This window comes from Miniopterus schreibersii (assembly GCF_964146895.1).
Source record: "Miniopterus schreibersii genome assembly, chromosome: 18".
Taxonomy (NCBI): Eukaryota; Metazoa; Chordata; class Mammalia; order Chiroptera; family Miniopteridae; genus Miniopterus; species Miniopterus schreibersii.
In genome coordinates this window covers 31,882,594-31,908,099 of record NC_138121.1, presented here as the reverse complement: position 1 = coordinate 31,908,099, position 25,506 = coordinate 31,882,594, and the positions used below count along the sequence as shown (strand labels likewise).

Here is a 25,506-nt window from a genome sequence, read left to right as displayed (position 1 = left end):
TTTTCCTATTTTGTCTTCTGATTCACTAATTTGATCCTCTGCCTCATCCGGCCTACTGACTACTCCTTCCAGTGAATTTTGTATTTCACATATGGCATTCTTCATTTCCACCTGGTTATTTTTCATGGTTTCTGTATCCTTCTTCATGCTGTTCTTGTTCTCCCCAAGTTCCTTGAGCATCCTTATAACCATTACTTTGAACTCTCTATCTCATAAATTGCTTGTCTCCATTTCATTTAGCTCTTTTTCTGGAATTTCCTCCTATTCTTTCATTTGGGGTGTGTGTGTGTGTGTGAAATATGTTTTTATTTATTTTAGAGAGAGGAAGGGAATGGGAGAGAAAGAAACATCGATGAGAGAGAAACATCGATTGGCTGCCTTCTGCATGCCCACTATTGGGAATCGAGCCTGCAATCAGGGCATGTACCCCCAAGCCACTGCCCTGGCTGAGCTCCAGCAACAACTTGCAAGCCATGTGAGAGAGCCAGCTTGAAAGTGGATCATCCAGCTCCCAGTCAAGCCATCACAACTGATATAGAACAGAAGTGATACTGACTCCTGTTCAGATTGCAGATTTGAGAGTAAAACCATGATTGTTGTTGTTTTAATCTACTAAGTTTTGGGGTGCTTTGTTATGGAGCAATAGTAACTTAATCTCTTTTCTTAATTGGTGGCATGACATCTAATCTTATAAATAAAAGCTTTAATCACTCTTACAAACTTGGACTTCTAGAGTGGACAAAATCTCTGAGGTCTTTTCTATGCACGTATCATTCCCCCTTTTTTTTGTAATCACATCTGGAAGATCTTACCTATTACTATCCAGCACTCCTCCTTGTACACTTTTCATGTTCTTCAGTAAAGAAAACTGATGTAGAATAATTCAGACTCACATAGATGTGACCTAAGTCTAGCATATCCAGTTCAATCTAAAATTTTATTTTGAATCTGGTGCTCATCTATTTCCTGGCAAGACCTTTTGATCTTTCTGTATGCAAGCGCCAATCATATCTCCACCAACTCCTGATGCCTCACAAGGCCAAATGTCTCTCCACCCAGTGATCAACCTACACATGATGTCTAATTGGAAATCTCAAAATGATGGAGAAGTTCAACTATTTCCCAAGTGTGATCTGATTACCCATTTTCCCCTGAGGACACCATTTCCTGTGGGGGCATCTCAGGTGGGTAGCTTGTGTTTTCTCCTACAATCTTCATACCACTGTTCTCCCTGCTCCTTATTGCTGTTGTCAGACGACTGTTCCTTCTATGAAATATAATGTCATCATTTCATCACACTATACCATACAATCTCTCTCCCTGTTTTAGTGATTGGTTGATATTCATATTTCTGACCCTCAGGAATTTTAGCTCCTGGATCAGTGTCACTATATCCAATACTCTTCTTAATTCTCAGTGATTTCAAATATCCATATTCCTATTCCTAGTATTATCCTGGGCTCCCAATTCCATGACCTGCTCTCTGCTTCACTGATCTGGTCTTCCACTCTTAAGTCACTACCCTAGACCTTGTCATTACCAGTAACTGCAACATCTCCAAAACATCAAGTATCCTCTCTGGTCATCTTTATATTGTCACCAAACTCATACCTCTTCTCCCCTTCTTACCAACTTAAATTCTATGTTCAACTAATCACCAATTTCAGAATCACTACCAATGTGAACTCCCTTTACCCTCTCATTTCATACTTGCTTAGCAAAGCCTGAATCCAAGGTACATCCAATTCTCTTCCTACTCTGTCACCAAATCTTTGTGGCTGAACATGACTAGTGAAAATCACCAACCTTAATGACAGGTTTATATTTTTATAATTTCTTTTCCTTTTCTAAAAAAAATTATATTTATTGTTGAAAGTATTACAGATGTCCCCTTCCCCCCCCCCATTGATCCCCTCCACCTGGCATCTGCCCCTGCTCCCCCCCACCAGGCCTTCTCCATACTATTGTCTGTGTCCATGGGTTACGCATATATGCATATAAGTTCTTTGATTAATCTCTTCCCACCCACTCACGCAACCCCACCTTCCCTCTGAGATTCGTCAGTCTGTTCCATGCTTCTATGTCTCTGGATCTATTTCGTTCATCAGTTTATTTTGTTCATTAGATTCCACATGTGAGTGAGGTCATGTGATACTTGTCTTTCTCTGACTGCCTTATTTCACTTAGCATAATACTCTCCAGTTCCCTCCATGCTGTCTCAAAGAGTAAGAGATCCTTCTTTTTTACAGCTGCATAGTATTCCATGGTATAAATGTACCACAGCCTTTTTATCCACTCATCTACTGATGGGCACTTGGGCTGTTTCCAGATCTTAGCTATTCAGGCCTAAAAAGATATACATTCAGATGTCTTATTCCCACCCCTTCCTGTCCATTTTTTTGTCCCATCTCTTAACCTCTACAGATGAGCAATTTTATGTTTCTTGTATGTCTTTCCAGTGTTTTAAAGCAAATACAAGTACATGCCTATATATAATTTTCCACATTTTTACACAAATGGTAACATACCATATATAATATTTACACCATCCTGTACTTACTTTTTAAATTAAATTCTAAGGCTAGTGGCTTTCCTATTTTTCTATAGTTGCATATCATCCTCTATTTATTTATTTACTTATTTATTTATCATAGTTTATTTAGGCAGACCTGTATAGACGGACACATGGTTGATTCCAATCTTTTGCTATAGCAAACAATGATGCAGTGAATATTCCTGAGAATACATCATTTCATATAGATATAGGTATGTTGTCTCAGAATTCTCAGAAGTCAGATTGCTGGGTCAAGATGAAAAATGCATTTGTAATTTTGGTAGATGCTTATCAAATTGTCTTCCACAGCAGGTGGCCCATTTACTAGACACCAGCAATATATGAGAGTATCTGTTTGCTTATAGCCAAACCAGCAAAGCATTTTGTCAAAACTTATTTTTACCAATTTAATAAGGGAGAAATTGCATGACTTTTAATTGGAATTTCTTGAGTTATTGTTGAGTATTTTTCTTTTTATAAGGGCCTTTTCTATTTCTTTTTCTGTGAACTTTCATTCATTTCCTTTGACCCTTTTCCTACTGGGCTGTTGGTCTTTATTTTTTTAACTTTTAAGAATTCCTTATAAATTAGAGAAATATTAAATTCCTTGCCTGTATATGCGTTTTAAATACTTTCCCCCATTTGTCATCTCTCTCTGTCTTTGCTTACCAAAGTTTCTTGCCACACAAAAGTTTTTTATTTTTATCTAGACAAATTTGTTAATCTTTTCTCTTCATTTTCTGGATTCTGAGTCCTAGTTACAGAGGCCTTCCTCACATCAAAGATAGGAAGTAGTTATCCCATGTTTTAGTCCAGTAAATGCTATGGTTGCATTATTAATAATTAAATGACTCAACTTATTTGAAGTTTATCCTGTATGGTAGATGAGATATAGATCAGGCTTTTATGTTTTTCCAAGATGGCTACCAGAGCCCATCAAGAGTCCATCTTTATTTAACCAAGGAGGTGAAAGACCTATACACTGAAAACATATGACATTGATGAAAGATACTGAAGACAACACAAAGAAATGGAAATACAGTTCGTGTTTGTGGATTGCAAGAATACTGTTAAAGTACCAACACTACCCCAAAAGATTTACAGATTCAGTGTATCCTTATCAAAATTCCAATGGCCTTTTTCACAGAAATAGAACACACAATCCTAAAATATGTATGGAACCACAAAAGACCCTGAATAGCCAAAGGAATCTTGAAAAAGAATAACAAAGTTGGAGGAATCATAGTCCTCATTTCAAACTATATTACAAAATTATAGTAATCAGAACAGTATGGTATTGGCATAAAAACAGACTCAAAGATCAGTGTAACAGAATAGAGTGCCAAGAAATAAACCCACACACATATAGTCAAATAATTTATGACAGAGGACCCAAGAAAATATGATGGATAAAGGACAGTCTCTACAATAAACGGTGCTGAAAAAACTGGACAGCCACGTGCAAAAGAATAAAACTGGACCACTATCTCACGCCACACACACACACACACACACACACAATTTCAAAATGGATTAAAGACTATAACAATATTAGGCTCTGTGGGTCACATACAGTCCTTATTACATATTCTTCTTGCTTGTTTATAAACCTTCAGAAATGGAAAACCATTCTTAGCTTAAGGGCCATACAAAAACAGGCTGTGAGGTGGATTTGGCCAGCATGCCATAGTTTGCCAACCCTTGGTCTAGAGACTGGAAGGCAGAGATTGTCTGACTGGATTTAAAAAAAAAAAAAGGCACTAAACTATATGAGACACCATTAAAATTGCTTAGAATAAAAGGATGGGAAAAAGATACGCCATGAAACAACAGTAAAAGAAAGCAGAAGCAGTTATATTAATAAAGAGAATAGAATCCAAGAAAAAGAATATTGCCAAAAGGAACATTTCATGATAAAGGGGTCTATTAATCAAGAAGATATAGCAATCCTAAATAACTATGCACCTAATAGCACAGCTGCAAAATTCATAAAGCAAAAACTGACACAACTGTAATAGATGAATCCACAATTATATTTGGAGGTTTCAGCAGTTCTCAATACTTGATAGGCCGTGACAAAAAAATAAATAAATCAGTAAAGATAGGTAAGAGTTGATCAGCACTACAAACAAGTTGATCTGATAAACACCCTAACCCAAAACAGTATAATACCCCATTTTAATTTCTCAAGTGCACAGGGAGCATTCATCAAGACAGTTCACATTTGGGGCCATAAAACAAGTCTCAACAAATCTAGAAGGATTGAAATTATAGAGTATGTTCTCTGACCACAAAATAATTAAATTAAAAATGAATCCTCAGAAAGATCTGAAAAAGTCCTCAAACATTTGGAAGTTAAAGAGCACCCTTAAAGAAGCTCATTCCCCAATGAGTCACAGTGAAAAAAGTAAGATGGCTTCAGAATGCAGATTTTGAATTGGAAAAGGGAAGAGAATTATTGTGATCAGGGAGACCCAATTGATTAAATAAATGTGTATAGCTCCTCTATTACACACCCTTGAACAAATTCCTCTGAGTGGTGTGAGTCACTTATACTCCACTCAGCTGAAGTCAGTGCCACACTCTGGAGTCTACAGACCCGGGAAATGACAGGAACCCATGTCCCCCATAAGGTTCTGGAAGGGAATGTAAAGTCTGGTGAAAACATTGGAGTTGAAAGTGTTACCCAGGAAAGTTACTGGTAAAAATAAATTACAAATTATCCTTGTAATAGAATGCTAAGACAAATGCAAAGTTGTAGAAAATAATGAAGGATATGGAAGATTTTTAAGATACAATATCAGCACAAAAATCACTTCACAAAACAGGTTGACCGATATATCAATACAAGGTGATAGAAAAAACACTAGAGAATTCAACACCTATTTCCGTTAGTAAAAGTTTGCGGCTTAAAACGAAAAACATTAATTGCCTTATTACTCTGGGAGAAGTGGGAGAAAAGGAAGCAACAGGAAACCCAGGAATACAGATCCTAACAAAGGAGGGAACTTAAAATTGGCCCCTGGGCGGGGGACATTCCACTGACACGCCCCCCTCCCCCCTCCGCATTAACCAGGAAGCTGGGCACTGGAGGTGGGGGTGCTACGAGGAAGGCAGCTCAGGCCAGGCTTCAGTGCAGGGCAACTCTGGTTAACACAGGCACCTCGCCCGGCCGGACGTGGCTCAGTGGTTGAGTGTCGGCCTAGGATCCAGGCGATCGGGGTTCGATTCCTGGTCAGGGCACATGCCCGGGTTGTGGGCTCGATCAATGACTCTCTCATCATTGATGTTTCTATCTCTCTCTCTCCCTCTCCTTTCCTCTCTCTGAAATCAATAAAGATATATTTAAAAAAAAAAAAAGAGTGCTCTCAAAACCATGGACATTGTTTAAAAAAAGACACAGGCACCTCATTTTCTGGGGCAGATATACTCTCAGGGAGGTCTGCAGCAGAACCTCTCAGTCCCAACTGTTAAACCCAGACCTGCAGAAATGAAGCTCCACCTCGCGACACAACCAAAATTCCTAAAAAGCAGGGCACTAGGTTAGGACAGCACTGTCTTACAAGAGCCGCTCTCAAACTCCTGACGGCCAACCATCATTCAAAAAATCCAGCTTCGGGGACAGAGACACACAAAACAATCACGCGCCCTTCCCGGCCTCATCACCGCGCGCACACACAAATGCTTACACTCACTTACACCCAGCTCACAAGCCTGAGCTGCGGGGTCCGCAGCCCTGACTGCGCCAGGGGGTCTGCGGGCTTCCTCACCCGGAGCGCAGGCCCGGCCCAGACTCCGAGTTACTACTAGGAGCGCGAGGAATTGGAGGGCTTCTGGGGGGGAGTCAGAAACGAACCGAGATCAAAGTTCTTTTCCCAAGCATCGCGGGGCCGGTGGGAAATGTAGTTCGAAGCCTGAACGGGCCGACGTGCAGGTGGCGTGCGGAGGCCGCGCAGACTCCTGGGCGGGTAGCCGGCGCGGAGTACGCAGGCGCGGACGGCTGGCTAGTGGTCCGACGGCCCACGGCGCGTCCTGCGGCTCGGAGGAGGCGGGTGATGGTTGTGTCACCTGGGGTAATGCTGAGCAGGGGGCGGGAACCTGGGCCGGGGAAAGCGGGGCAGGAAGAGGGAACCCAGGCTGAGAAGGCCGGGGAGGAAAGCGCGAGACCCGGCCTTGGAGACAGCGAGAGTGGGAGCGAGAACCTAGGCGGAGGAAGGAACCAGGAGCCGAGGCTGGCGGCGGCCCGGGCTGGAGAGGGCCGGAGAGGGCACTGGAAGCCCGGGCGGCTCTGAGCTCGGCCAGGGCAGGAATGTTGTTTCTTCCCACCCGCTACCCTCTCCGAGCGCGGCCTGGCACACTCGGGCGTTCCGTTTGTGTAGTTTTTTGTGCAGTTTTTTTTGCCTGCCCTTGTGGGTGTTTGGGCACGTGTTACTCCGTGTGACGTTGTGACACCGATTGGTTGTGAAAGTGACAGGGGCTCTGTGTGTGTCTAATTTTTAAAATAGACGCGAGTCGATTTGTGTTTGAGACTATATGCGACTTTGGAGAGGCGACAGTAAGGGGTTTGTGAATGAGATTTTGCTACATTGTGAAGTATTGTGATGAGCTCCGTGAGATTATGCATGGCACGTGTCTGTGGGATTGGGATTGTGTAGTGGGTGCTCAAACTGTACATGTAATTTTTGAAGTATTTTGTATGCACAGGTCTCAGCGACTGTGAATGTGGCTGGTTGTGTAACTGAGGTGGAGCTTCTGAGAACTGGATGCATGATTAGTTTAAATATGTATTGTTTAGATTATCCCAGTATTGGTTATTTTGTATGCCTGCAGAATTTGATTCTGTGGCAATTAGACAAGTAAAAAATAAAGATTTTTAAAATGAGAGGATGAAGTAAAGTTAAAATAATTTTCAGATAGCAGGATAGCATATTGGGAAACCCCATATCGACTAATGTCCAATATGTTGAAATGAGTAGAACCCAAAACTGACACTCTCAAATTTCTGTTTGGGTGATTTTTTTTTTTTTTGACTTTTTTTTTTTTTGTCCTGCTACTGCTGCAGCTAGATGAATTCCTGGGCAGATTTAATAATTCCTTCAGTCATTGTGAAGACAATAAAAAATCTGTTGGACATTTAAACATGATTAGTCCCATCTTATAATAGTCATTTTGCTAAATAAAATATTCGTTGCAGAAATCAATACTTCAAACTTGTTTTAAAAGCAGAAAACTCTCCCTCCTGCTGGAAGCCTGCAATTTCTTCTCTATTTCCTCAACCTCTATTTTGTCTCCTCTTTACTCCCTCTAGGTGGATGATCTCCAGCTAGAATGGATTGGGAGCTGGGAAAGGGAAGAGAAGTCAGGGACAGGAAGAGGCTAACATGACTGGTACCATTATAATTTAGTGTAAGTCATCTCTTACCTTCTAAGAGAACCCGCTGCTGGGAACTTCCAAATACACTTTTCCTTTCATGGGCACAGCCACTTTCTCAGCTGCCTCCCCAGTACTTTCTCTGGATATACAGTGGCCCATGTGGTCTGGTGGGTCTTACTGTCTCTTCAGTCAGTTCTCTTGGACAGGAGGATCCAAGCCAACCCAGGCAGGCTTCATGCAAGCGTTCCTTATCTAGAGCTCAGGTGAGAATTAGCCCCTTTAGTCACTTTACCCTCCTAAATCCTGGAAACATTTATAATTCTCCCACAAGTTTTCATCACTTTGGTTTCCAGTGACAGAGTGTGAGGGGCCCCTTGTATGTTATGAGGAAGGGAGAAGGACCCACTTTTCTTCCCCCTGGAAAACTATGTTCTAAAAATAATTTACTCCCTTAAAGAGACACTCCCTTCTCTTAGCCTCTCCAGCCTCTTGAAGTTGGAGTTAAATTAATGGTAGAAAAACTTTACAGTCAGCTGCTTTATAAGACTGTATTTTAGAATGAGGGATACTTAGAAGCTTGTTTCACTCATCATCTTTGGAACATCTGCTGAGATTGAGGGAGAAAGATTTCTAAGTTACCATCGTGTTAAAAATGAACAATTACAACAGTTAGAAAACTCAGAGGTTTGCTGGGGGGGGGGGGAACATTAGCAAGGCACGGATGTGTATATATATCTGCATAGATATAGATATATGGATACAGGTATCTATATAGAAATATATATCAGAAAACATGAAAGTAACCAGTGGCCATCAAAAATATGAGATACAGAGGATTGCATGAGGTGTTCAATTTTTAAAAAAATATTCCTTAGGGACTCAAAAATAAGATGGATAAAATGACAGGAAGACACAACATGATAAAATGTCCAAACTCCCAAACATTTCATGCAGTTCAATTAAAATTTCAGTAGAACTTTTGAACTTTCTAAAGTGCTTAAGAGAAAATGAACAAGCCAGAAATTCTGAAAGAGAAAAGTAATGAAGGGCGAAGTAGCCCTACGTGGCACTAAAATGTGTTTTAAAACTGTAATAACTGCAGAGTGATCTTGGCAATAACGAACACATGAGTGGAACTAAATATAAAGTCCAGATCTAGTCAAATACATAAAGGCAATAAAAAAGATGGCAGTTTTGATGAGTGGAGGAAATACAGGTTATTGTATAACCAGGTGGCGCAGTCTTTTTTTTTGTTTAAGTTATTTTTGCATGGGAAAACGAAGTCAAGTGAGAAAGTATAAAAAATTACTTTAAGTAAATACAGGATTAATTTTCTTCCTTTAAAAAGGATCTAATATCAATCTAGAAAATAAAAATAACCTAATAGAAAAGTGAAAGAATTGTAAGATAAAAAACCAAAGATGGTTTTTAAACTTACGAAAAGAATCTTATCTTCTCTCATAATAAGAAAAATAAAAACTAGAAGCACAATTTATACCTATTAGGCAAGCATTAAGAAGTTCATATCAGTAATATTCATCAGGGGTGACAGCTATCCTCATATATTGCTGGTTACAGTATAAATGGTAAAGCTTTAATGGACAGCAGCTTGGAAGTAGTTAATATCAGTAGGCTGCTTAGGCAAGAAAAGATGGTGCTAGAGGGGAAGGGAACTTTCCCAAAATTTAACCTGTTGCCCCAAGAACCTGTATCTCTGATTTTGGGGATAAAATAAGATTTGTCTAGCTAGTCTCCCCCCTATATTATTGATGTGGGATGTTCTGAGTTGACAAGGGCCAAAACAAGGGAAATGGAAGCAATTTTAATTTGAGTCATAAGAGAGCTGTAAGGCATGTGTGTGGCGTTACAGGGCTGGCATCTTTTCATCTTGGTTTTGCCTTTTTAGGAACCACCCCTTTTCCAAAGAGGATCCCAAAGGAGGACTGGTCATCTCTTGCAAGCCTCAAAACCATGGCTCAGGTGAGGTGATGGTTTCTCCTTTCTCAAATAGTCTTTTTTTTCTTTAAAGGATATTTGAACCTTTGTATTTTTTTCCCCCTCCTCACCCAAGGATATTTTTCCCATTGCTTTTTAGAGTGGAAGGGAGAGAGAGAGAAAGAGAGACATCAATATGAGAAAGACATATCAGTCGGTTGCCTCCTGCATGCAGGGATCAAGCCTGCAACCAAGGCACATACCCTTGGCCAGAATCGAACCCAGATCCTTCAGTCTTTGGGCCGACACTGTAACCACTGAACCAAACAGGCCAGGACAAATTTCTTCTAATTTTATATGCAGATGCAGGAGAAGTAATTGTATATGCTTAGGTCACCTACTGAACTGGGATCATAACTCTTGAAATATTCTGCTCTTGGTTTCAAAGATAATTGTCTTGGTGTTTTCTTTCAGAACATTCATCTTTATATGTGGACCTCATAAATAGTGGTGTTATCCTGATTCTCTTCTCTCTCTCTTTAAATTTGTTTTTATTAGTTTCAGAGAGAGGAAGGGTGAGGGAGAGAGAGAGATGGAAACATCAATGATGAGAGAGTCATTGACTGGCTGCCTCCTGCACACCCCCTACTGGGGATTGAGCCCACAACCTGGGCATGTGCCCTTACCCGAAATGGAACAGTGACCTCCTGGTTCATGGGTTGATGTTTAACCACTGAGCCATGCTGGCCAGGCTGGTTCTCTTCTCTTTACAGCCTTCTGTCCAATTTTCCAGTACCATTTATTGAAGAGACTGCCTTTACTCCATTGTATGTTCTTGCCACCTTTGTCAAATATTAATTGACCATAAAACCATGTGTTGATTTCTGGGGTCTCTGTTTGGTGCCATTGATCTAACTACCCATTCTTATTCCAGTACCAGCCTGTTTTATTACAAAGGCCTGTGGTATCATTTGATATCCGGTATTGTGAGCCCACCAACTTTGTGCTTCATTTTCAAGTTTGCTGAGGCTATTTAGGTTTTTGTTGTTGTTATTGTTTCACACAAATTTATGGAATATTTGTCCTAGATCTGTTAAACATGCCATTGGTATTTTAATAGGAATTGCTTTGAATCTATAGATTACTTTGTGTAATATGGACATTTTAATGGTGTTAATTCATCGAATCCATGAGCACAGTATATTCTTCCACTTGTTTGTATCCACCTCAGTTTCTTTCTTCACTGTCCTATAGTTTTCCGAGTACAGGTTATTCACTTGGTTAAATTTATTCTAGGTACGTTATTTTTCTTGTTGCAATAGTAAATAGGATTGTTTTCTTAGTTTCTCTTTCTGATAGTTCATTATTGGTAGATAAAAATGCCACCAATTTCTGAATATTAATTTTGTATCTTGCTACTTTGCCGAATTTATTTATTAGATCTAGTATATTTTTTGGTGGGGTCTTTAGGAATATCATGTCATCTGCGAATAATGACCGTTTCACTTCCTCCTTTTCAATTTGGATGCCTTTTATTTCTTCTTGTCTGATTGCTGTGGCTAGGACTTCTAGTAGTATGTTCAACAAGAGTAGTGGAAGCAGAAACCCCTGTATTGTTCATGATTTTAAGGAAAACATTTTTAGTTTTTGCCCATTGAGTATGATGTTGGCTGTAGGTTTTTCATGTATGGCTTTTATTATGTTGAAGTATAGTCTCTCTGTTTCCACTTTGCTGAGAGTTTTTGTCATATATGGGTGCGGGGGTTTTTTTGCATGTATCGAGGTGATCATGTGATTTTTTACCTTTCATTTTGTTTATGTGATGTATCACGTTTATTGTATTGTGAATATTGTACCAACCTAGCATTTTCAGAATAAATGCCACTTCATCATGGTGTATGATCTTTTGAATATATTGTTGGATGTGATTTGCTAATATTTTGTTGAGGATTTTAGCATCTGTGTTCATCAGGGATATTGGCCTATAACTTTCTTTTTGAGTAGTGTTTTTGTCTTGTTTGGGAATTAAGATATTGCTGAATTGGGGATCCCTGTGTGGGGCTAAAACCCAGCACTCCCAAGAGTCTGTCACAATATCTCTTCAGCTTCCTACACGCGCACGTGTGTGAGTTGGCTCATCCTCTTCGCATCTCCTCTGTCTTTTCTCTGCATTCCCTGTTTACAATATTTCATATCAGCTTCACCTCAAATCGTTTTTCACACCTGTTGACCAGTAGTTCAGCCTCATATCTGTCTGGTGTTGGGAGCAAGTGATAGAAGATTTCTCTTACCCTGCAGTCATCTTGGGCCGCCTGTACCAGTGTTTTTATCCATTCATGTACTGATGGGCACTTGGGCTCTTTTCAGATCTTTACTATTGTAAATAACGCTGCTGTGAACATAGGGGTGCATATAGTATTTCTGATTGTTGATTTGGGATTCTTAGACTATGTAGCCAGAAGTAGGATTGCTGGGTCAAAAGGCAATTCCTTTTTTAATGTTTCGAGGAAACTCCACATTGTTTTCCAAAGTAGCTGCTTCTGTCTGCATTCCCACCAACACTGCACTAGGGTTCCCTTTTCTCCACATCCTTGCCAACACTTGTTTGTTGATTTATGATAGTAGCCATTCTGACAGGTGTGAAGTGATAGCTCATTTTAGTTTTGATTTGCATCTCCCTGATGATTAGTGACCTTGAGCATTTTTTTTATGTCTATTGGCTATCTTTATGTCCTCTTTGGAGAAGTGTCTGTTCAGGTCCTTCGCCCATTAATTGGAATGTTTGTCTTTCTGGTTTTCATTTTTATAACTTCTTTAAGTTATAAAAGTTGGAGATTAACCCCTTATCAGATGAATCATTGGTCAACATGTTCTCCCATACAATGGGTTCCCTTTTGGGGTTTTTTGGTTTTTTTTGGTTGTTTTTTTATACATTTTATTTTTTTATTATTTTTATTTATTTTTTTATATATATCTATTGATTTCAGAGAGAGGAAGGGAGAGGGAGAGAGAAAGATAGAAACATCAATGATTAGAAAGTCATCGTTGATCAGCTGCCTCCTGCACGCCCCCGACTGGGTATCGAGCCCAAAACCCGGGCATATGCCCTGAGTGGGAATTGAACCTCATTCTCCTGGATCATAGGTCGATGCTCAACCACTGAGCCACACCAGGTGGGGCTTCCAGTGTATTTTTTATGTCAGATATGTTATTCTTCATTTCCGACTGGTTATTTTTTATGGTTTCTTTGTCTCTTTTCATGCTGTTGTAGTTCTCACTAAGTTCTTTCAGTATCATTATAAACAATACTTTGAACTCTATTTCTGACATATTGTTTACCTCCCTTTCATTTACCTATTTTTCTGGAGATTCCTCCTGTTCTTTCATTTAGGGCCTGTTTCTTTGTCTTTCTATTTTGACTGTCTCTTTGTGTTTGTTTCTATGTATTAGATAGAACTGCTCTGTTTCCCAGACTTCTTCAGGCGGCAGTATGTAATAGGTGCCCCTTGGGACCCAGTAGAGTGGTCTCCTTGATCTCCTTAGCTGGGTACTCTAGGAATGGCCCTTGTGTGGGTTATTTGGGCTCTCCTGGTATAATTGTGTCTTTACTGCTATTGGCCCATTCAAGGGTGGGATCAATAGTCATCTGGTTGACTGTGAAACTCAACCTCCACCATGTGTGCAAGCTGCTGAGATGTCTTATTGGACTCAGTGGCATCATCTTCCATATCACCTGAGCTCCATGCTCCAGCAGTTTCTCTTGTGGGTTATGTGTATGTACCCCCTGTTGTAGTTGAGGCTTGATTGCTGCTGACCCTTTTGTGGGTGGAGTTAACCCTTCAGGCTGGGTGAATATAAGGGTAAACCTCTATCACCATGTATGAGACGTGGGCTGCCCCCCGAGGCAGGGTTTTTTCCCAGACTCCCAGGCAGACAGAATCCCCACTGATTTTTCACCACCAATGCTATGCGGGCTCCTCTTTAAGTCTGTTGCTCTGGGTTGGGGATCCCTGAGAAGGGCTGAGACCCCACTCTTTTAGGGAGAGGAAGCTTTGTAGCCATATCCCTCCAGCTTCTCAGCCACCCCCACACCTGCTTGAGGGCACTCTCCCCCTCCACATCTCTGCCCATTTTAACAGTCTCTGGGGCTTTTTCCATACTCCTTGGTTATATATAATATTTCAGATCAGCTATACTTCACTTGGTTTTTCAAGTTAATTGCTCTGTAATTTGGCTATAAATTCAGTATGGGCCTGAGAATAAGTGGACGCTGTTTCTAGCTACTCTGCAGCCATCTTGGAATCTCATTTAGGACTTTTTAAAGTCTCATTTTACTTTTGCCAACTTTTGCTTCATGTATTTTGGTTTTTTGTTGTTGTTTTTTAATTTATTGAGGTGACATTGGTTAATATGATCATATAGGTTTCAGGTGTGGGTTTCCATGTTATAAGATCAGTATATTGCACTGTGTGTCCACCACCCAAAGTCAAATCTTGTTTTATGTATTTTGAAACTGTTCATGTACATATACATTTGTAATTGTTATATTTTACTGGTGTATCTACTCTTTTATCATTATAAAATGTTCCTCTTCGTAGTAGTAATACTCTTCCATTTGACATGTGTTTTTTGCTTTTACTGTAGCCAAATCAGCTTTTCCATGGTTAGTGTTTATATTCCATCCTTTTTCTTTCACTATATTTGTGTCTGTGTTATTTAAAGTATGTCTCTTGTAGACTGAACATATTTGAATGTTGCTTTTTATACATTCTAATAATTTTGGCCTTTTTATTGGAGTGTTTAGTACATTTACATTTAATACAATTGAAGTTATAGAGGATTTAGGGCTGCCATTTTGGGTGGGTTTTTTTTTTTCTGTTTTCCTAATTGTTCTTTTTTAATCCATTTAACTAGACTTTATATTATAGGATAGTTTTAGGTTCACAGGACAAATGAGTAGAAAATAGAGAGTCTCACATACACATAACCCCACACATACATAACCTCCCCCAATATCAACATCTTGTGCCAGAGTAGTACCTTCGTTATAGTCAAAGAACCTACATTGACACGTCATTCTCCCCCAAAGTTCATAGTTTACATTAGTGTTCATTCTTGGTGTTGGGTGTTCTGTGGATTTTGAGAAATGTATGATGACATATATCCATCATTACACTATTATACAGAATAGTTTTACTGCCCTAAAAATCTTCTGTGCTCTCCCTATTCATTCCTTCCTGTCCCCTAATCTCTGGCATCCTCTGATCTTTTTATTGTCTCCATAAGTTTGCCTTTTCCAGAATGTTGTATAGTTGGAATCATAAAAGTATCTAGCCTTTGATTGGTGTCATACACTTCATAATATTCATTAAGGAGCCTTCTAACCTGTTTTTGTTCATCTCTTCCTAATCCTGTTTTATTTTGTGTCAATCAAATACATTTTAATAATATCTTTTCATTCATCTATTGACATTTTAGTTATCTCTATTTGTATCATTATTTTATTGCATTAGGGATTACAACATGCATCTTTTAACTTCTTATGATTTACTTAGAGATAATATTGAATTACTTAAGGAATAGACATCAATCTTAAAATATTATAGATCTGTTTCCTGACCTCCCCATCATTTGTTTTTGGGGTCTGTTTTGGTTTTGGTTTTGCCCTGTATGGGATATTTATGTTTGTAAGTAATTGATTTTGGAACATTTACTTTAAATCAGTGGCCTACAACCCAGAGACCAAATCCAAACTGATGTCGGCTTTTGTACAAACTGTGAGTTATGAATGGTTTTTATAGTTTAAATGTTTGAAGAATGCAAAAGTAAAATATTTCTGATCTATGAAAGTTTTGTGAAGTTCAGATTTCAGTGTCCATACATGAGATTTTGTTGAAACACAACTTTGCTCATTCATTTTACGTACTGTTATGGTTGCTTTCATGCTAAAACAGCAGAAAATTTTCACCAGCACCTGCTTGACATAGTCATGCCTTTTAAAGAAGGAAGGAAATTAATATTTATAGTCTTTTATATATAAATTTACTCAGCCTCTTCATTCCTTCCTAAAGATTTTAGTTATCATTGGGTGGCATTTTTACCTTCAACCTGAAGAACTTCCTTTACTGTTTTTGGTGATTCAGTATTGCTAGTGATGAATTCTTTGATTTTATCTGAAAATAGCTTTATGTTGTCTTTATTTTTAATAGGTAATTTTGCTGAAAATATTCTTGGTTAACGTTATCTTTGACTTTTAACAGTTTGATTAGGGTTTTCCAGGGTGTGGTTTTCTTTGGTTTTTATCCTTTTGAGAGTCATACATTTTTGGTATATAAGTTAAAGTTTTTTCTAACTCTGAATGTGTTAGGCCATTATTACCCTAAATTTTTTTTTCAAACTTATTTTTTCTGTTTCTGGCACACAGCTTATGTCTGTGCTGGGTTATTTTGAAATTGGCCCACAGATCTCTGTAATTCTCTTCTTTTTTCCTTATTTATTCTTTCTATTCAGATTGCTCAGTTTCTATTGATCTGTTTACAAGGTTGCTGGTTCTTTTTTCTATTTCTGGTCTGCTAGTGAGTCTGTGTAGTGAATTTTCATATCAGTTATTGTACTTTTAGCTCTAGAATTTTCATTTGGTACTTTTTTATAGCTGACATTCTGGTACTCCATGCCAAGTTTTCCATTACTTCTTTGAAGCATTTAGAACAGATGCTTTGAAGCCTTTTGGGGCACTAATTACTTAGTTACTCTGACTCTCTTTTTCTGAATATGGATCATATTCCCCCTCCTTTTTTTGTTTTTTTTTTTTTGTTTTCTTTGCATGTCTAGTAATTTTTGCTAGAAACTTGGACTTCATGAATAATTAGTTATAGTAATTCAAAATCTGTTATGTTTATTGTTCTAATGATTATTGGTCTTTTTTCTAGTAGGCAGTTCACTTAGTTGGATTCAAGCTTCATGGTCTGCCCTATTGCCCCCCCCCCCCCGCCATTTCCCCTTCAAGTATGAAACAGCTGATACATCACTTAGTTCTTTAACCTCCAGCTACTGCTTTTTACCCTGGCCCCTGAGGGCAGGTAGCTTACTCATGGTCTTTAGCTCTCAGGCAAGGAATTGTTGAGTGCTTATACATAGATTTGGGGGCTTACTCTCTACCGTTCACTTTTTCCCAGGGTTTTACCCTTTATAATATCCTGCTATTTTGTCAGCCCCAATTTCTGACACCTGAGTGTGTAAGGCTTCAGTTTTCTTCTGCTTGAGCTAGCAGCAGTTTGTGGAATGCTGGTAATCAAAACTGCAGAAATCTCAATCTCATTAGGAGCACTTTTATTTTTTAAAACTTTTCTGGTATCTGTCTGTCTGCTTTTTCCTAAGCCCTCTATGATTTCTCCAACAATTGCGTAATTTAACTCTCAGTCTGGAGTTCTGGCATAGTTTACACTCAGATTTTAGGTCTCATCTATTCTACAGTTCTCTTTCAGAATTTATCCCTTAATATCCAGCTCCTCTGCCATCCAATTCTGTCCTATACCACCTTTGAGGAAGTTCTCTGTGGTTTTCTATTTGAAGAGCTATGGGGTTTAGGGTACAGTACTTCATGCAAAAAAGCCACAAACGCCCAGCTGGGCATCGCTCAGTGGTTGAGCATCGACCTAGGATCCAGGAGATCACGGTTCAGTTCCCGGTCAGGGCACATGCCCAGGTTACGGGCTTGACCCCCAGTCAGGGGCCTGCAGGAGGCAGCCAATCAGTGACTCTCTCATCATTGATGTTTCTATCTCTCTCTCTCCCCCTCTCTCTTCCTCTCTCTGAAATCAATAAAGATATATATATTTTTTAAAAAGCCACAAACAACAGTCTTACCCATTGCACTTGCTGTCTTTTTTAAGGATATTTCTGCTTGTTTTGGTTGCTTTTCAGTGCCATCTATTAGTTGGTTAATATGTATTGTATTCAGATTTTATAATGATTAACTGGGAGATTGTTTTCCTGGACAGTTCACTTTGTGATCACTTCCTGCCAAAAGTCACTCCATTGTGTTTTAAAACCATATTCTTCTTGCACATCAAGTAATCTTGAAGGGAAAAAAATTGACCTCCTCAGTGAAAGCTGAGAAAATTGTTCTGCTGTTATGACATACTGCATCTTGTACATACTTCTGTTGTACTTACCTGTGATATCTTGCAGGTTTGTGTTTACATACTTTCTTGAAGGTACGTGTTACAGGTTTTGAGGCTGTAACTTCTTAGAAGCAGGGTCAGAGTTTTGTATGTCCTGGCATCCCAGCGAACAAATGCAGTTTTGGGATACACAGTGACTTCACAGTAAATAGTTTTAGAATGAGTTATTGAATAAATTTGGTGGTAGGTACTTGTACTTTGATTTTGTTTTCCTCACAATGTAAATCACAAAACAAAAAAAAATTATAGGCTTTCTTTACAAGTTTTCTTATGAATGCCACAAAGAAACAGCATCAAAACTAGTCCCTAATATCTAGTCAACTTGTTGTGATCACAGTTCCTATCCATTGCAGGGGTTAGTGTCATTCAATGATGTGACTGTGGACTTCACACAGGAGGAATGGCAGCACCTGGATCCTGCTCAGAAGACTCTATACATGGATGTAATGTTGGAAAACTATTGCCACCTCATTTCTGTGGGTAAGAAAACCTCTGAAACTTTTCCAGTAGCATGTATTTTCTTTCAAAATGCCTAAAGTATATGTGATCTTGAATTTCAGGGATAACAGGTGATTAATCCTTTTGGGTTAGCAGAAAGAATGATTGTATCTTTCACTTGCCCAGTACAAGGTGCTAAGTTTACTGTTCTGCAAAGGTGTATTTTAATATGCAGTACTGAAAATGCACCTTACTAGTTTTTTCAAGTATACTATGCCCTAAGCAATTTAATCCAAATCTTTCCTTATCAGGGTGTCACATGACCAAGCCTGATGTGATCCTGAAGTTGGAACGAGGAGAAGAGCCATGGACATCATTGACAGGTCACACCTGCTTAGGTGAGTTTCAGACTCTCAGGCAGATGAAACTAGTAGAAAATAAATTTTTAAGTGGTTATGGGGTTGGTGACAACTTGAAAATATTTTGGCACTTTCTTTTTAAAGGCTCTTAACCTTTGAAATGACCATTGTGCCTGTAAACTTAAAGCAAACTTTCTAATATCACTCTCTATATAATATTCTTTCCTAGTTTGTTTGATGTTATCAAAGATAGTTGCCACTTCTGACTTAATCAAAATGTACTATAAGACTTCCTTCTTTTAGATTTCTTTTCTCGTTTTTTGTCATTTTCTAGCATTCTCAATCCTCTCATTGCCATTGTATAGATTTCTTTTAGGAATTCTTAAATCTATCTTTAAAAAAGAGAAAATTCTTGGTCAATGCTTCTCTTCTCAGTTGCTTTCCATTTTCCTTTTGTTACCTCAGACTTTTTTTGCGTGCCAAGTCTAAGTTCCCATTCTCACCATAAATGTATCTATTAATTTTAAAACTCCCATGGCTTGGTCTAGACTGAATATTTCACAGTTAGCATTTTTCTCCATTAAATGTTGTGCTTCATTTCATTTCATATGGCTGATCATCATTCTTTAAGTCAACCCTTGGTTTGGATAAAACACTAATTCATTCTTTTTTTTTTTTTTTACTAATTCATTCTTAACCATGATTTTCTAAGTGATTATTTCCAACTTGGTCTATTTTCTTCACCATTGTGGCCAGATTGCCTGAAACAGTGCCTGGCATGTAGTAGTCACACAGATTTTTTTTTCTTTTAACATATATTGTTTCACTGGACTCTCAGTCTTATTTGTCTGATTTGTCCTCCAGGGATAAGCTTTTGAATTATAATAAACTCATCCATTCTCAGGACTTAAACTCTTTATTTTTTGTCAATGCCTTTAAGTGGATGTACTCAGCGTACTTCTCTCACCTTCACTCTAGTCTTTCAGGAGTTCTGCAATCTATTTTGTGACAATATGTTGGATGTGAAAATGACTAACTTTCCTAGCTCTTAAATTCTTTTATCTGTTTCTAACTTGTTTTTTTTCCTGCCTGATACCAGCTTAATTTTTCTCTGTCATCATTTCTTATGGTTCTCTTCACAACTTGTGTTATGTTTATCAGCCTGTGAAATATATTTACTTCCTCCCATATTGACATTTCTCACTGACATTATATAAAATAACAACTATCTTATTTTTTGTCTTGATTATTGTAATTGCAGCTTAGTTTTGCTATAATTTTTTCCCAGTTTTTAAAATTTATATTGTTACTATTCTGACAAGATATATCTATTAATTGTTACCTGTTATTTATTTTTTATGTGAAATTGAAATTATTCAAGGACTAACATAGTAAATTTTAATCTGGTCTTTTCAAATTTATTTCTCTCTCTTGTGGGAAACTCTTGCTAATTTCCACTTGATCCAGTCTTTTAACTTTTCTCCAAAAATGTAGGATTTGTCATATCTTTATTTTTCATTGTGTTGTGTTTTCCCTTCCATAAACTGTATATCTTATGGTTAAGTCTTGAGATTTCTTCTCCATGAACTATTGTTTGACTACTCCTTCCTCATCATATCCACTGTTTTGTTTTGTTTTCTGTTAATTCCCTTGCTATTTACAAATTATAACATACACAGTACTTGGATGTGATCATATAATGTAATATCTGATTGTACATGGTTTATGCTTAAGAATTCTTTCCCTCAAAGATAAGATCCCCTGTTTTAGTCTTTGCTGTAGTATGTACTTGTTAGGTATTTAGTAGTTGCTTCATGAATTGTTTGTGGAGCTATACAGGAGAGATACCTTGTTTCCCTCGTTCAGAAAGCATGTACTTATAAGTTCCTTTCAGATATACCTACTTAGGCCATGGCTATATACATTCTGATTGAAATGTTTGGTTTCTACCAAACACTACTTATATACATAGTATTAATGTAAACTTTTTATGGCTGAGATTTGTCATATATGGGGACAACCCTTAAAACATGTTTGAATGTAAACAGTGATTCTAGGGGGATGTAAAGTTTTGTTTACAGGATAAATTCCTTGTATGTTAGTATTGGTGGTAATGGACTCAAGGCAGAAAAATATTTTTGAGCCTAGATTTAGCATTGTTCCACTAGATTTGGATGATTACAAAATAACAGAAGTCAAATATAGCTCTAAACTTTTAAGAGAAATGAAGGTTAAAGTTAAAGAATGATCTAGAACCAGAATGAACAGTCTCATCTGGAGTTGGGGAATGTTACTGTATTAGGAGAGACCTGAAAAGCCTTTCTTTAAACCTGAAAAAATAAGTCAGCAATTGAAAAGAGGAATAGTTATAACTGATGGTCATGAAAGGTTTTTTTATTGAACAATTCTGAAAGAATTGATAGTAACAGCAATCTGAATACACCAGTGAATATACCTCTAGTCTGTTTTAAATTTCTTTTTGTGTTTTCCTAGTGTTTTGTCAGAAGAGAAAATGATTCCCAGCTATATGGAGGATTAGACCTAGACTAATAGAGTAGTTTTTCTAAACACTAAGAAATTAATTGATGCTGGAATTATTACTTAACCATTGACGGCTATGAGGATGGGGGTGGTGGAACAACTGGAAGTGTTTTACCTTGCAATCTAGCTCTCATCTATGTCCTCCAGAAGTAATCCTTTCTCTAATATTTTCCCTGAATAAGCTTTTCTACTAATCCTGTCCATCCTACTTAAAGCTTAATGCCCTTGATAGTTTCACTTTATTGCCTCTGAATCTACCTATCAAAACATCAATCCCTCTTCTGCCATTTTTGTCTTCTCTTCACTGCTTCTCGTTTGGTCAACTTTATGTTTTAAGCTCTGTTGCAAAGTGGAAAAGTTATTAGTATTCATTGCTTATTTTTTTATTCTTTTCCACACTGAAGCAGATATTTTATTTCACGTTTGTGCCCCATGCAAGGAGTAATTTGTCTGAGGTCTTCTTTTGCCTCATTTAATAGATGCTGGTTCAGTTCCTTTTCATAGCAAATGTGTGAATATTCACAAGTTGTTATTAATTATATTCTTTTCTAGAAAAAAATTGGAAAGCCGAAGACTTTTTAGTGAAATTCAAGGAATGCCAAGATAAGTATTCTAGATCAGTTGTATTCATCAGTCACAAAAAACTGATTAAGGAGAACAATAATGTGTATGACAAGACATTTACTTTAAGCAAAACCCCTATAAATTCAAAAAATATAATTCCTGAATATGACCATGATGGAAAGATTTTTAAAAATGTGTCAGAATTAATCATTAGTAATCTAAGTTCTGCAAGAAAGAGGCATAGTGAGTATAATGGATATGAGAAATCACTCTTCAATGCTAAACCAGAGACAGCTCACCATGGAGTCAAACCCCATAATCAAAATGGTAGGGCTATCAGTCATAATGAAGTGCTTATGCAGTATCATAAGATGGAAACTCCAGCACAGTCATTTGGGTATAATGACTGTGAGAAATTATTGCTTAAAAAAGGAGGCTTATTTACATATCATAGAGCATACGTAAATGAAAACCCATCTGAATATAATAAAAGGAGAAGAGCAACCAATATTGAAAAAAAACATATTTGCCCTGAATGTGGGAAGTCCTTCTGCAGGAAGTCAGTACTGATTCTGCATCAGGGAATTCACACAGAGGAAAAACCCTATCAATGTCATCAATGTGGAAATTCATTTAGAAGGAAATCATATCTCACTGATCATCAGAGAACTCACACAGGAGAGAAACCCTTTGTTTGTAATGAATGTGGTAAGTCCTTCCGTTTAAAGACAGCCCTCACTGATCATCAGAGAACACATACAGGGGAGAAATCATATGAGTGTCCACAGTGTAGGAATGCCTTCAGATTGAAGTCACACCTCATTCGTCATCAGAGAACTCATACAGGAGAGAAACCATATGAGTGTAATGACTGTGGGAAGTCTTTCCGCCAAAAGACAACTCTCTCTCTACATCAGAGAATTCATACAGGAGAGAAGCCCTATATTTGTATAGAATGTGGGAAGTCCTTTCACCAGAAGGCAAACCTTACTGTACATCAGAGAACTCATACAGGGGAAAAGCCTTATATTTGTAATGAATGTGGGAAATCCTTCTCCCAGAAAACAACCCTTGCTCTTCATGAGAAAACTCATAATAAGGAGAAACCCTATATTTGTAATGAATGTGGAAAGTCCTTCCGCCAGAAGACAACCCTTGTAGCACATCAGAGAACACATACTGGTGAAAAATCTTATGAATGCCCTCACTGTGGGAAGGCCTTTAGAATGAAGTCATACCTCATTGATCATCACAGAACTCACACAGGAGAGAAACCATATGAATGTAATGAATGTGGAAAATCGTTCAGTCAGAAGACAAATCTTAATCTACATCAGAGAATTCATACAGGGGAAAAACCCTATATTTGTAATGAATGTGGAAAATCCTTTCGCCAGAAAGCAACCCTCACTGTACATCAGAAAATACATACAGGTCAGAAATCCTATGAATGTTCTCAGTGTGGGAAAGCCTTTAGCAGGAAGTCATATCTCATTCATCATCAAAGAACTCATACAGGAGAAAAACCATACAAATGTAATGAATGTGGGAAGTGCTTCCGCCAGAAAACAAATCTCATTGTACATCAGAGAACTCACACGGGGGAGAAACCCTATATTTGTAATGAGTGTAGTAAGTCCTTCAGTTATAAGAGAAACCTCATTGTCCATGAGAGAACTCACAAAGGAGAAAAAATGAAAATGCAATAAGATGTGATTTCTTTGGTAAGCCTTCCTTCCCAAGTTATTGTAAAACTTTAGCTTTTTTTAAAGCATGCTAATGTAATTTTAATCACAAATGTAATAATGATTATTAATTTAAAGTACCATACAGCATAACTGTTTTACTGCTTACTAGCATAAATATGAGTGTCATCATTGTTACTGAACTCTGTCAGCAATGAATCTAAATTTTTGTTTTCAAGTTATGACTCAGTTTACTTTCTAAAAACTTATACATGGAGAGGCAAGGTTTTAAAATGACTATAAGCATTAGTCTCCATAAGAGAAATGAAATATGAACTATATTCCTCATTGCATTCAGTGAATAAAAAGTAGTTGTTACTTCCCCAAAGATTATCACTTCCCTGGCGTATAACATCATGAAGTAGTTTTTGCATGTCTTTACATATTTTTATCATACATCATGAATTCTTTTGTGTCCCTTTTCACTCAACATTCTGAAGAGTTGCACATTATTGTATGTAGCAGTAGTGTTTTCATATTCATTTTGTATAGTATTCCACTTTAAGAATATACCACTGTTTATCCTCTTGATGGTTATTTGTATTTTTTATAATTTTGTGTTGTAATAAAAATACTGCCACAAATATTCTGGTATATTCCTTTGTGTGTGTGTGTATGTATTTCTGTTGATTTTATACTAAAACTGGAATTACTCCACCCAAGGATGTATGTAAGCTTTTTCAGCTTATGGTAGATACTACCAAACATCTCTCAGACATTTCTCAACATGAAGTGATTTACTTTGAGGAGTAATAGCTCTCATTGTAATCAGAGTGGAGAAAGGTACATCTCTCAGACATTTCTCAACATGAAATGATTCACTTTGAGGAGTAATAGCTCTCATTGTAATCAGTGTGGAGAAAGTTCTTTCACAATCATTCAACTGGAGAATTCCTACTGAAACAAATCCTTATGTTATGATTGTGAGAATGTTGTTAGTCATGAATATATGAATGTCATTAATGTAGAAAGAACCTTACACAATACTATTAGAAGGAATCGTATAGTTGTCATAATTATAGGGGTAATTTTAGGCATAGTTTACACCTTATCCAACATCAAGGAGTTCATAGTAAAGACAGGGAGATAAAGATAGGTGAGTAAAATTTGGAAGTATAGTTGTCACAGTAGACACACATGAGAAATATATATAAGTTAGTCTATATATATAATATGCAATATATAAAATAAGCCTTTTATAGCTTGATTTATCTTACAGAACATGTGAGTCTCTGGAAATTCCAAATGAAAACTCACTGAAGAGGTATTGATGTTAGAGAATTAGAAATCTGCTAAGACAACAGCATCTGTGCATCTTTTTTGTGAAAATAGTAAGCTTGGCAGCAATTGGCATAATGTTACTAAATGCCCTTCCTGAGGAGGTTAATTTTAACCCATATTTACTCTACATACAGTTATTGTGTGTAATAAAATTTTGTAGATTAAAATAATCAGGAGGGTTTTCCCCCCCAAATGAATGGAACTGTAAACCAAATCTAAGTAAGCAGGAAAGTGGTTGGAAGCTTAAGTATCTGGCAAAAAATGTTTAACAAGCCCTCTGACCCTTAGAAAGGGTTAGCAATTACCAGCGGATAATAAATGGAAACATGCTTGTCAGTCCTAGTATTGCAGATAATTTCAGAGCATAAAAGAACAATGGATGATGAGGAAAATCAGATATAGAAGTTTAGTGATATTTAGCTTGAATGAAATAGCAAAAAGACTACACAAAAAATTAATGCAGCATAGACCTGGTTCTGCCCCGTTGGGTAACTCAGTTGGCTGGAGCATCATTGTGTACACGGAAAAGCCT

At 37.7% G+C, this 25,506-nt stretch overlaps 2 protein-coding genes across 3 annotated transcripts in view; one reads left to right on the top strand and one right to left on the bottom strand.

Annotated features, from left to right (window-relative positions):
- The window catches only part of ZNF382 (zinc finger protein 382), a 35,786-nt gene extending 29,371 nt beyond the window's left edge, over positions 1-6,415 (bottom strand). Inside the window, exon 1 of one of the 2 annotated variants that reach the window (XM_081118033.1) lies at positions 6,325-6,415. The gene's annotated coding sequence lies outside the window, so the exon portion shown is untranslated. Of the gene's footprint in view, positions 1-6,249 lie in introns of both variants that reach the window. The other variant, XM_081118034.1, reaches the window with a different exon arrangement.
- A 171-nt stretch (positions 6,416-6,586) lies between these two features.
- ZNF567 (zinc finger protein 567) lies at positions 6,587-24,280 on the top strand. The gene is made up of 5 exons (XM_081118026.1): positions 6,587-6,627; positions 9,835-9,908; positions 18,400-18,526; positions 18,796-18,882; positions 21,937-24,280. The coding sequence occupies exons 2-5, from the start codon at positions 9,900-9,902 to the stop codon at positions 23,655-23,657; spliced, it is 1,944 nt and encodes a 647-aa protein (XP_080974152.1). The 5' UTR covers positions 6,587-6,627; positions 9,835-9,899; the 3' UTR covers positions 23,658-24,280.
- The last annotated feature ends 1,226 nt before the right edge of the window (positions 24,281-25,506 follow it).

What these genes read in the sequence shown, in the direction of transcription:
- ZNF567 (XM_081118026.1), top strand. An exon ending in TTGCCACCTCATTTCTGTGG is followed by an intron (nt 18,527 to 18,795) that starts GTAAGAAAACCT and finishes TTTCCTTATCAG; the next exon opens with GGTGTCACATGACCAAGCCT. An exon ending in GACAGGTCACACCTGCTTAG is followed by an intron (nt 18,883 to 21,936) that starts GTGAGTTTCAGA and finishes ATTCTTTTCTAG; the next exon opens with AAAAAAATTGGAAAGCCGAA.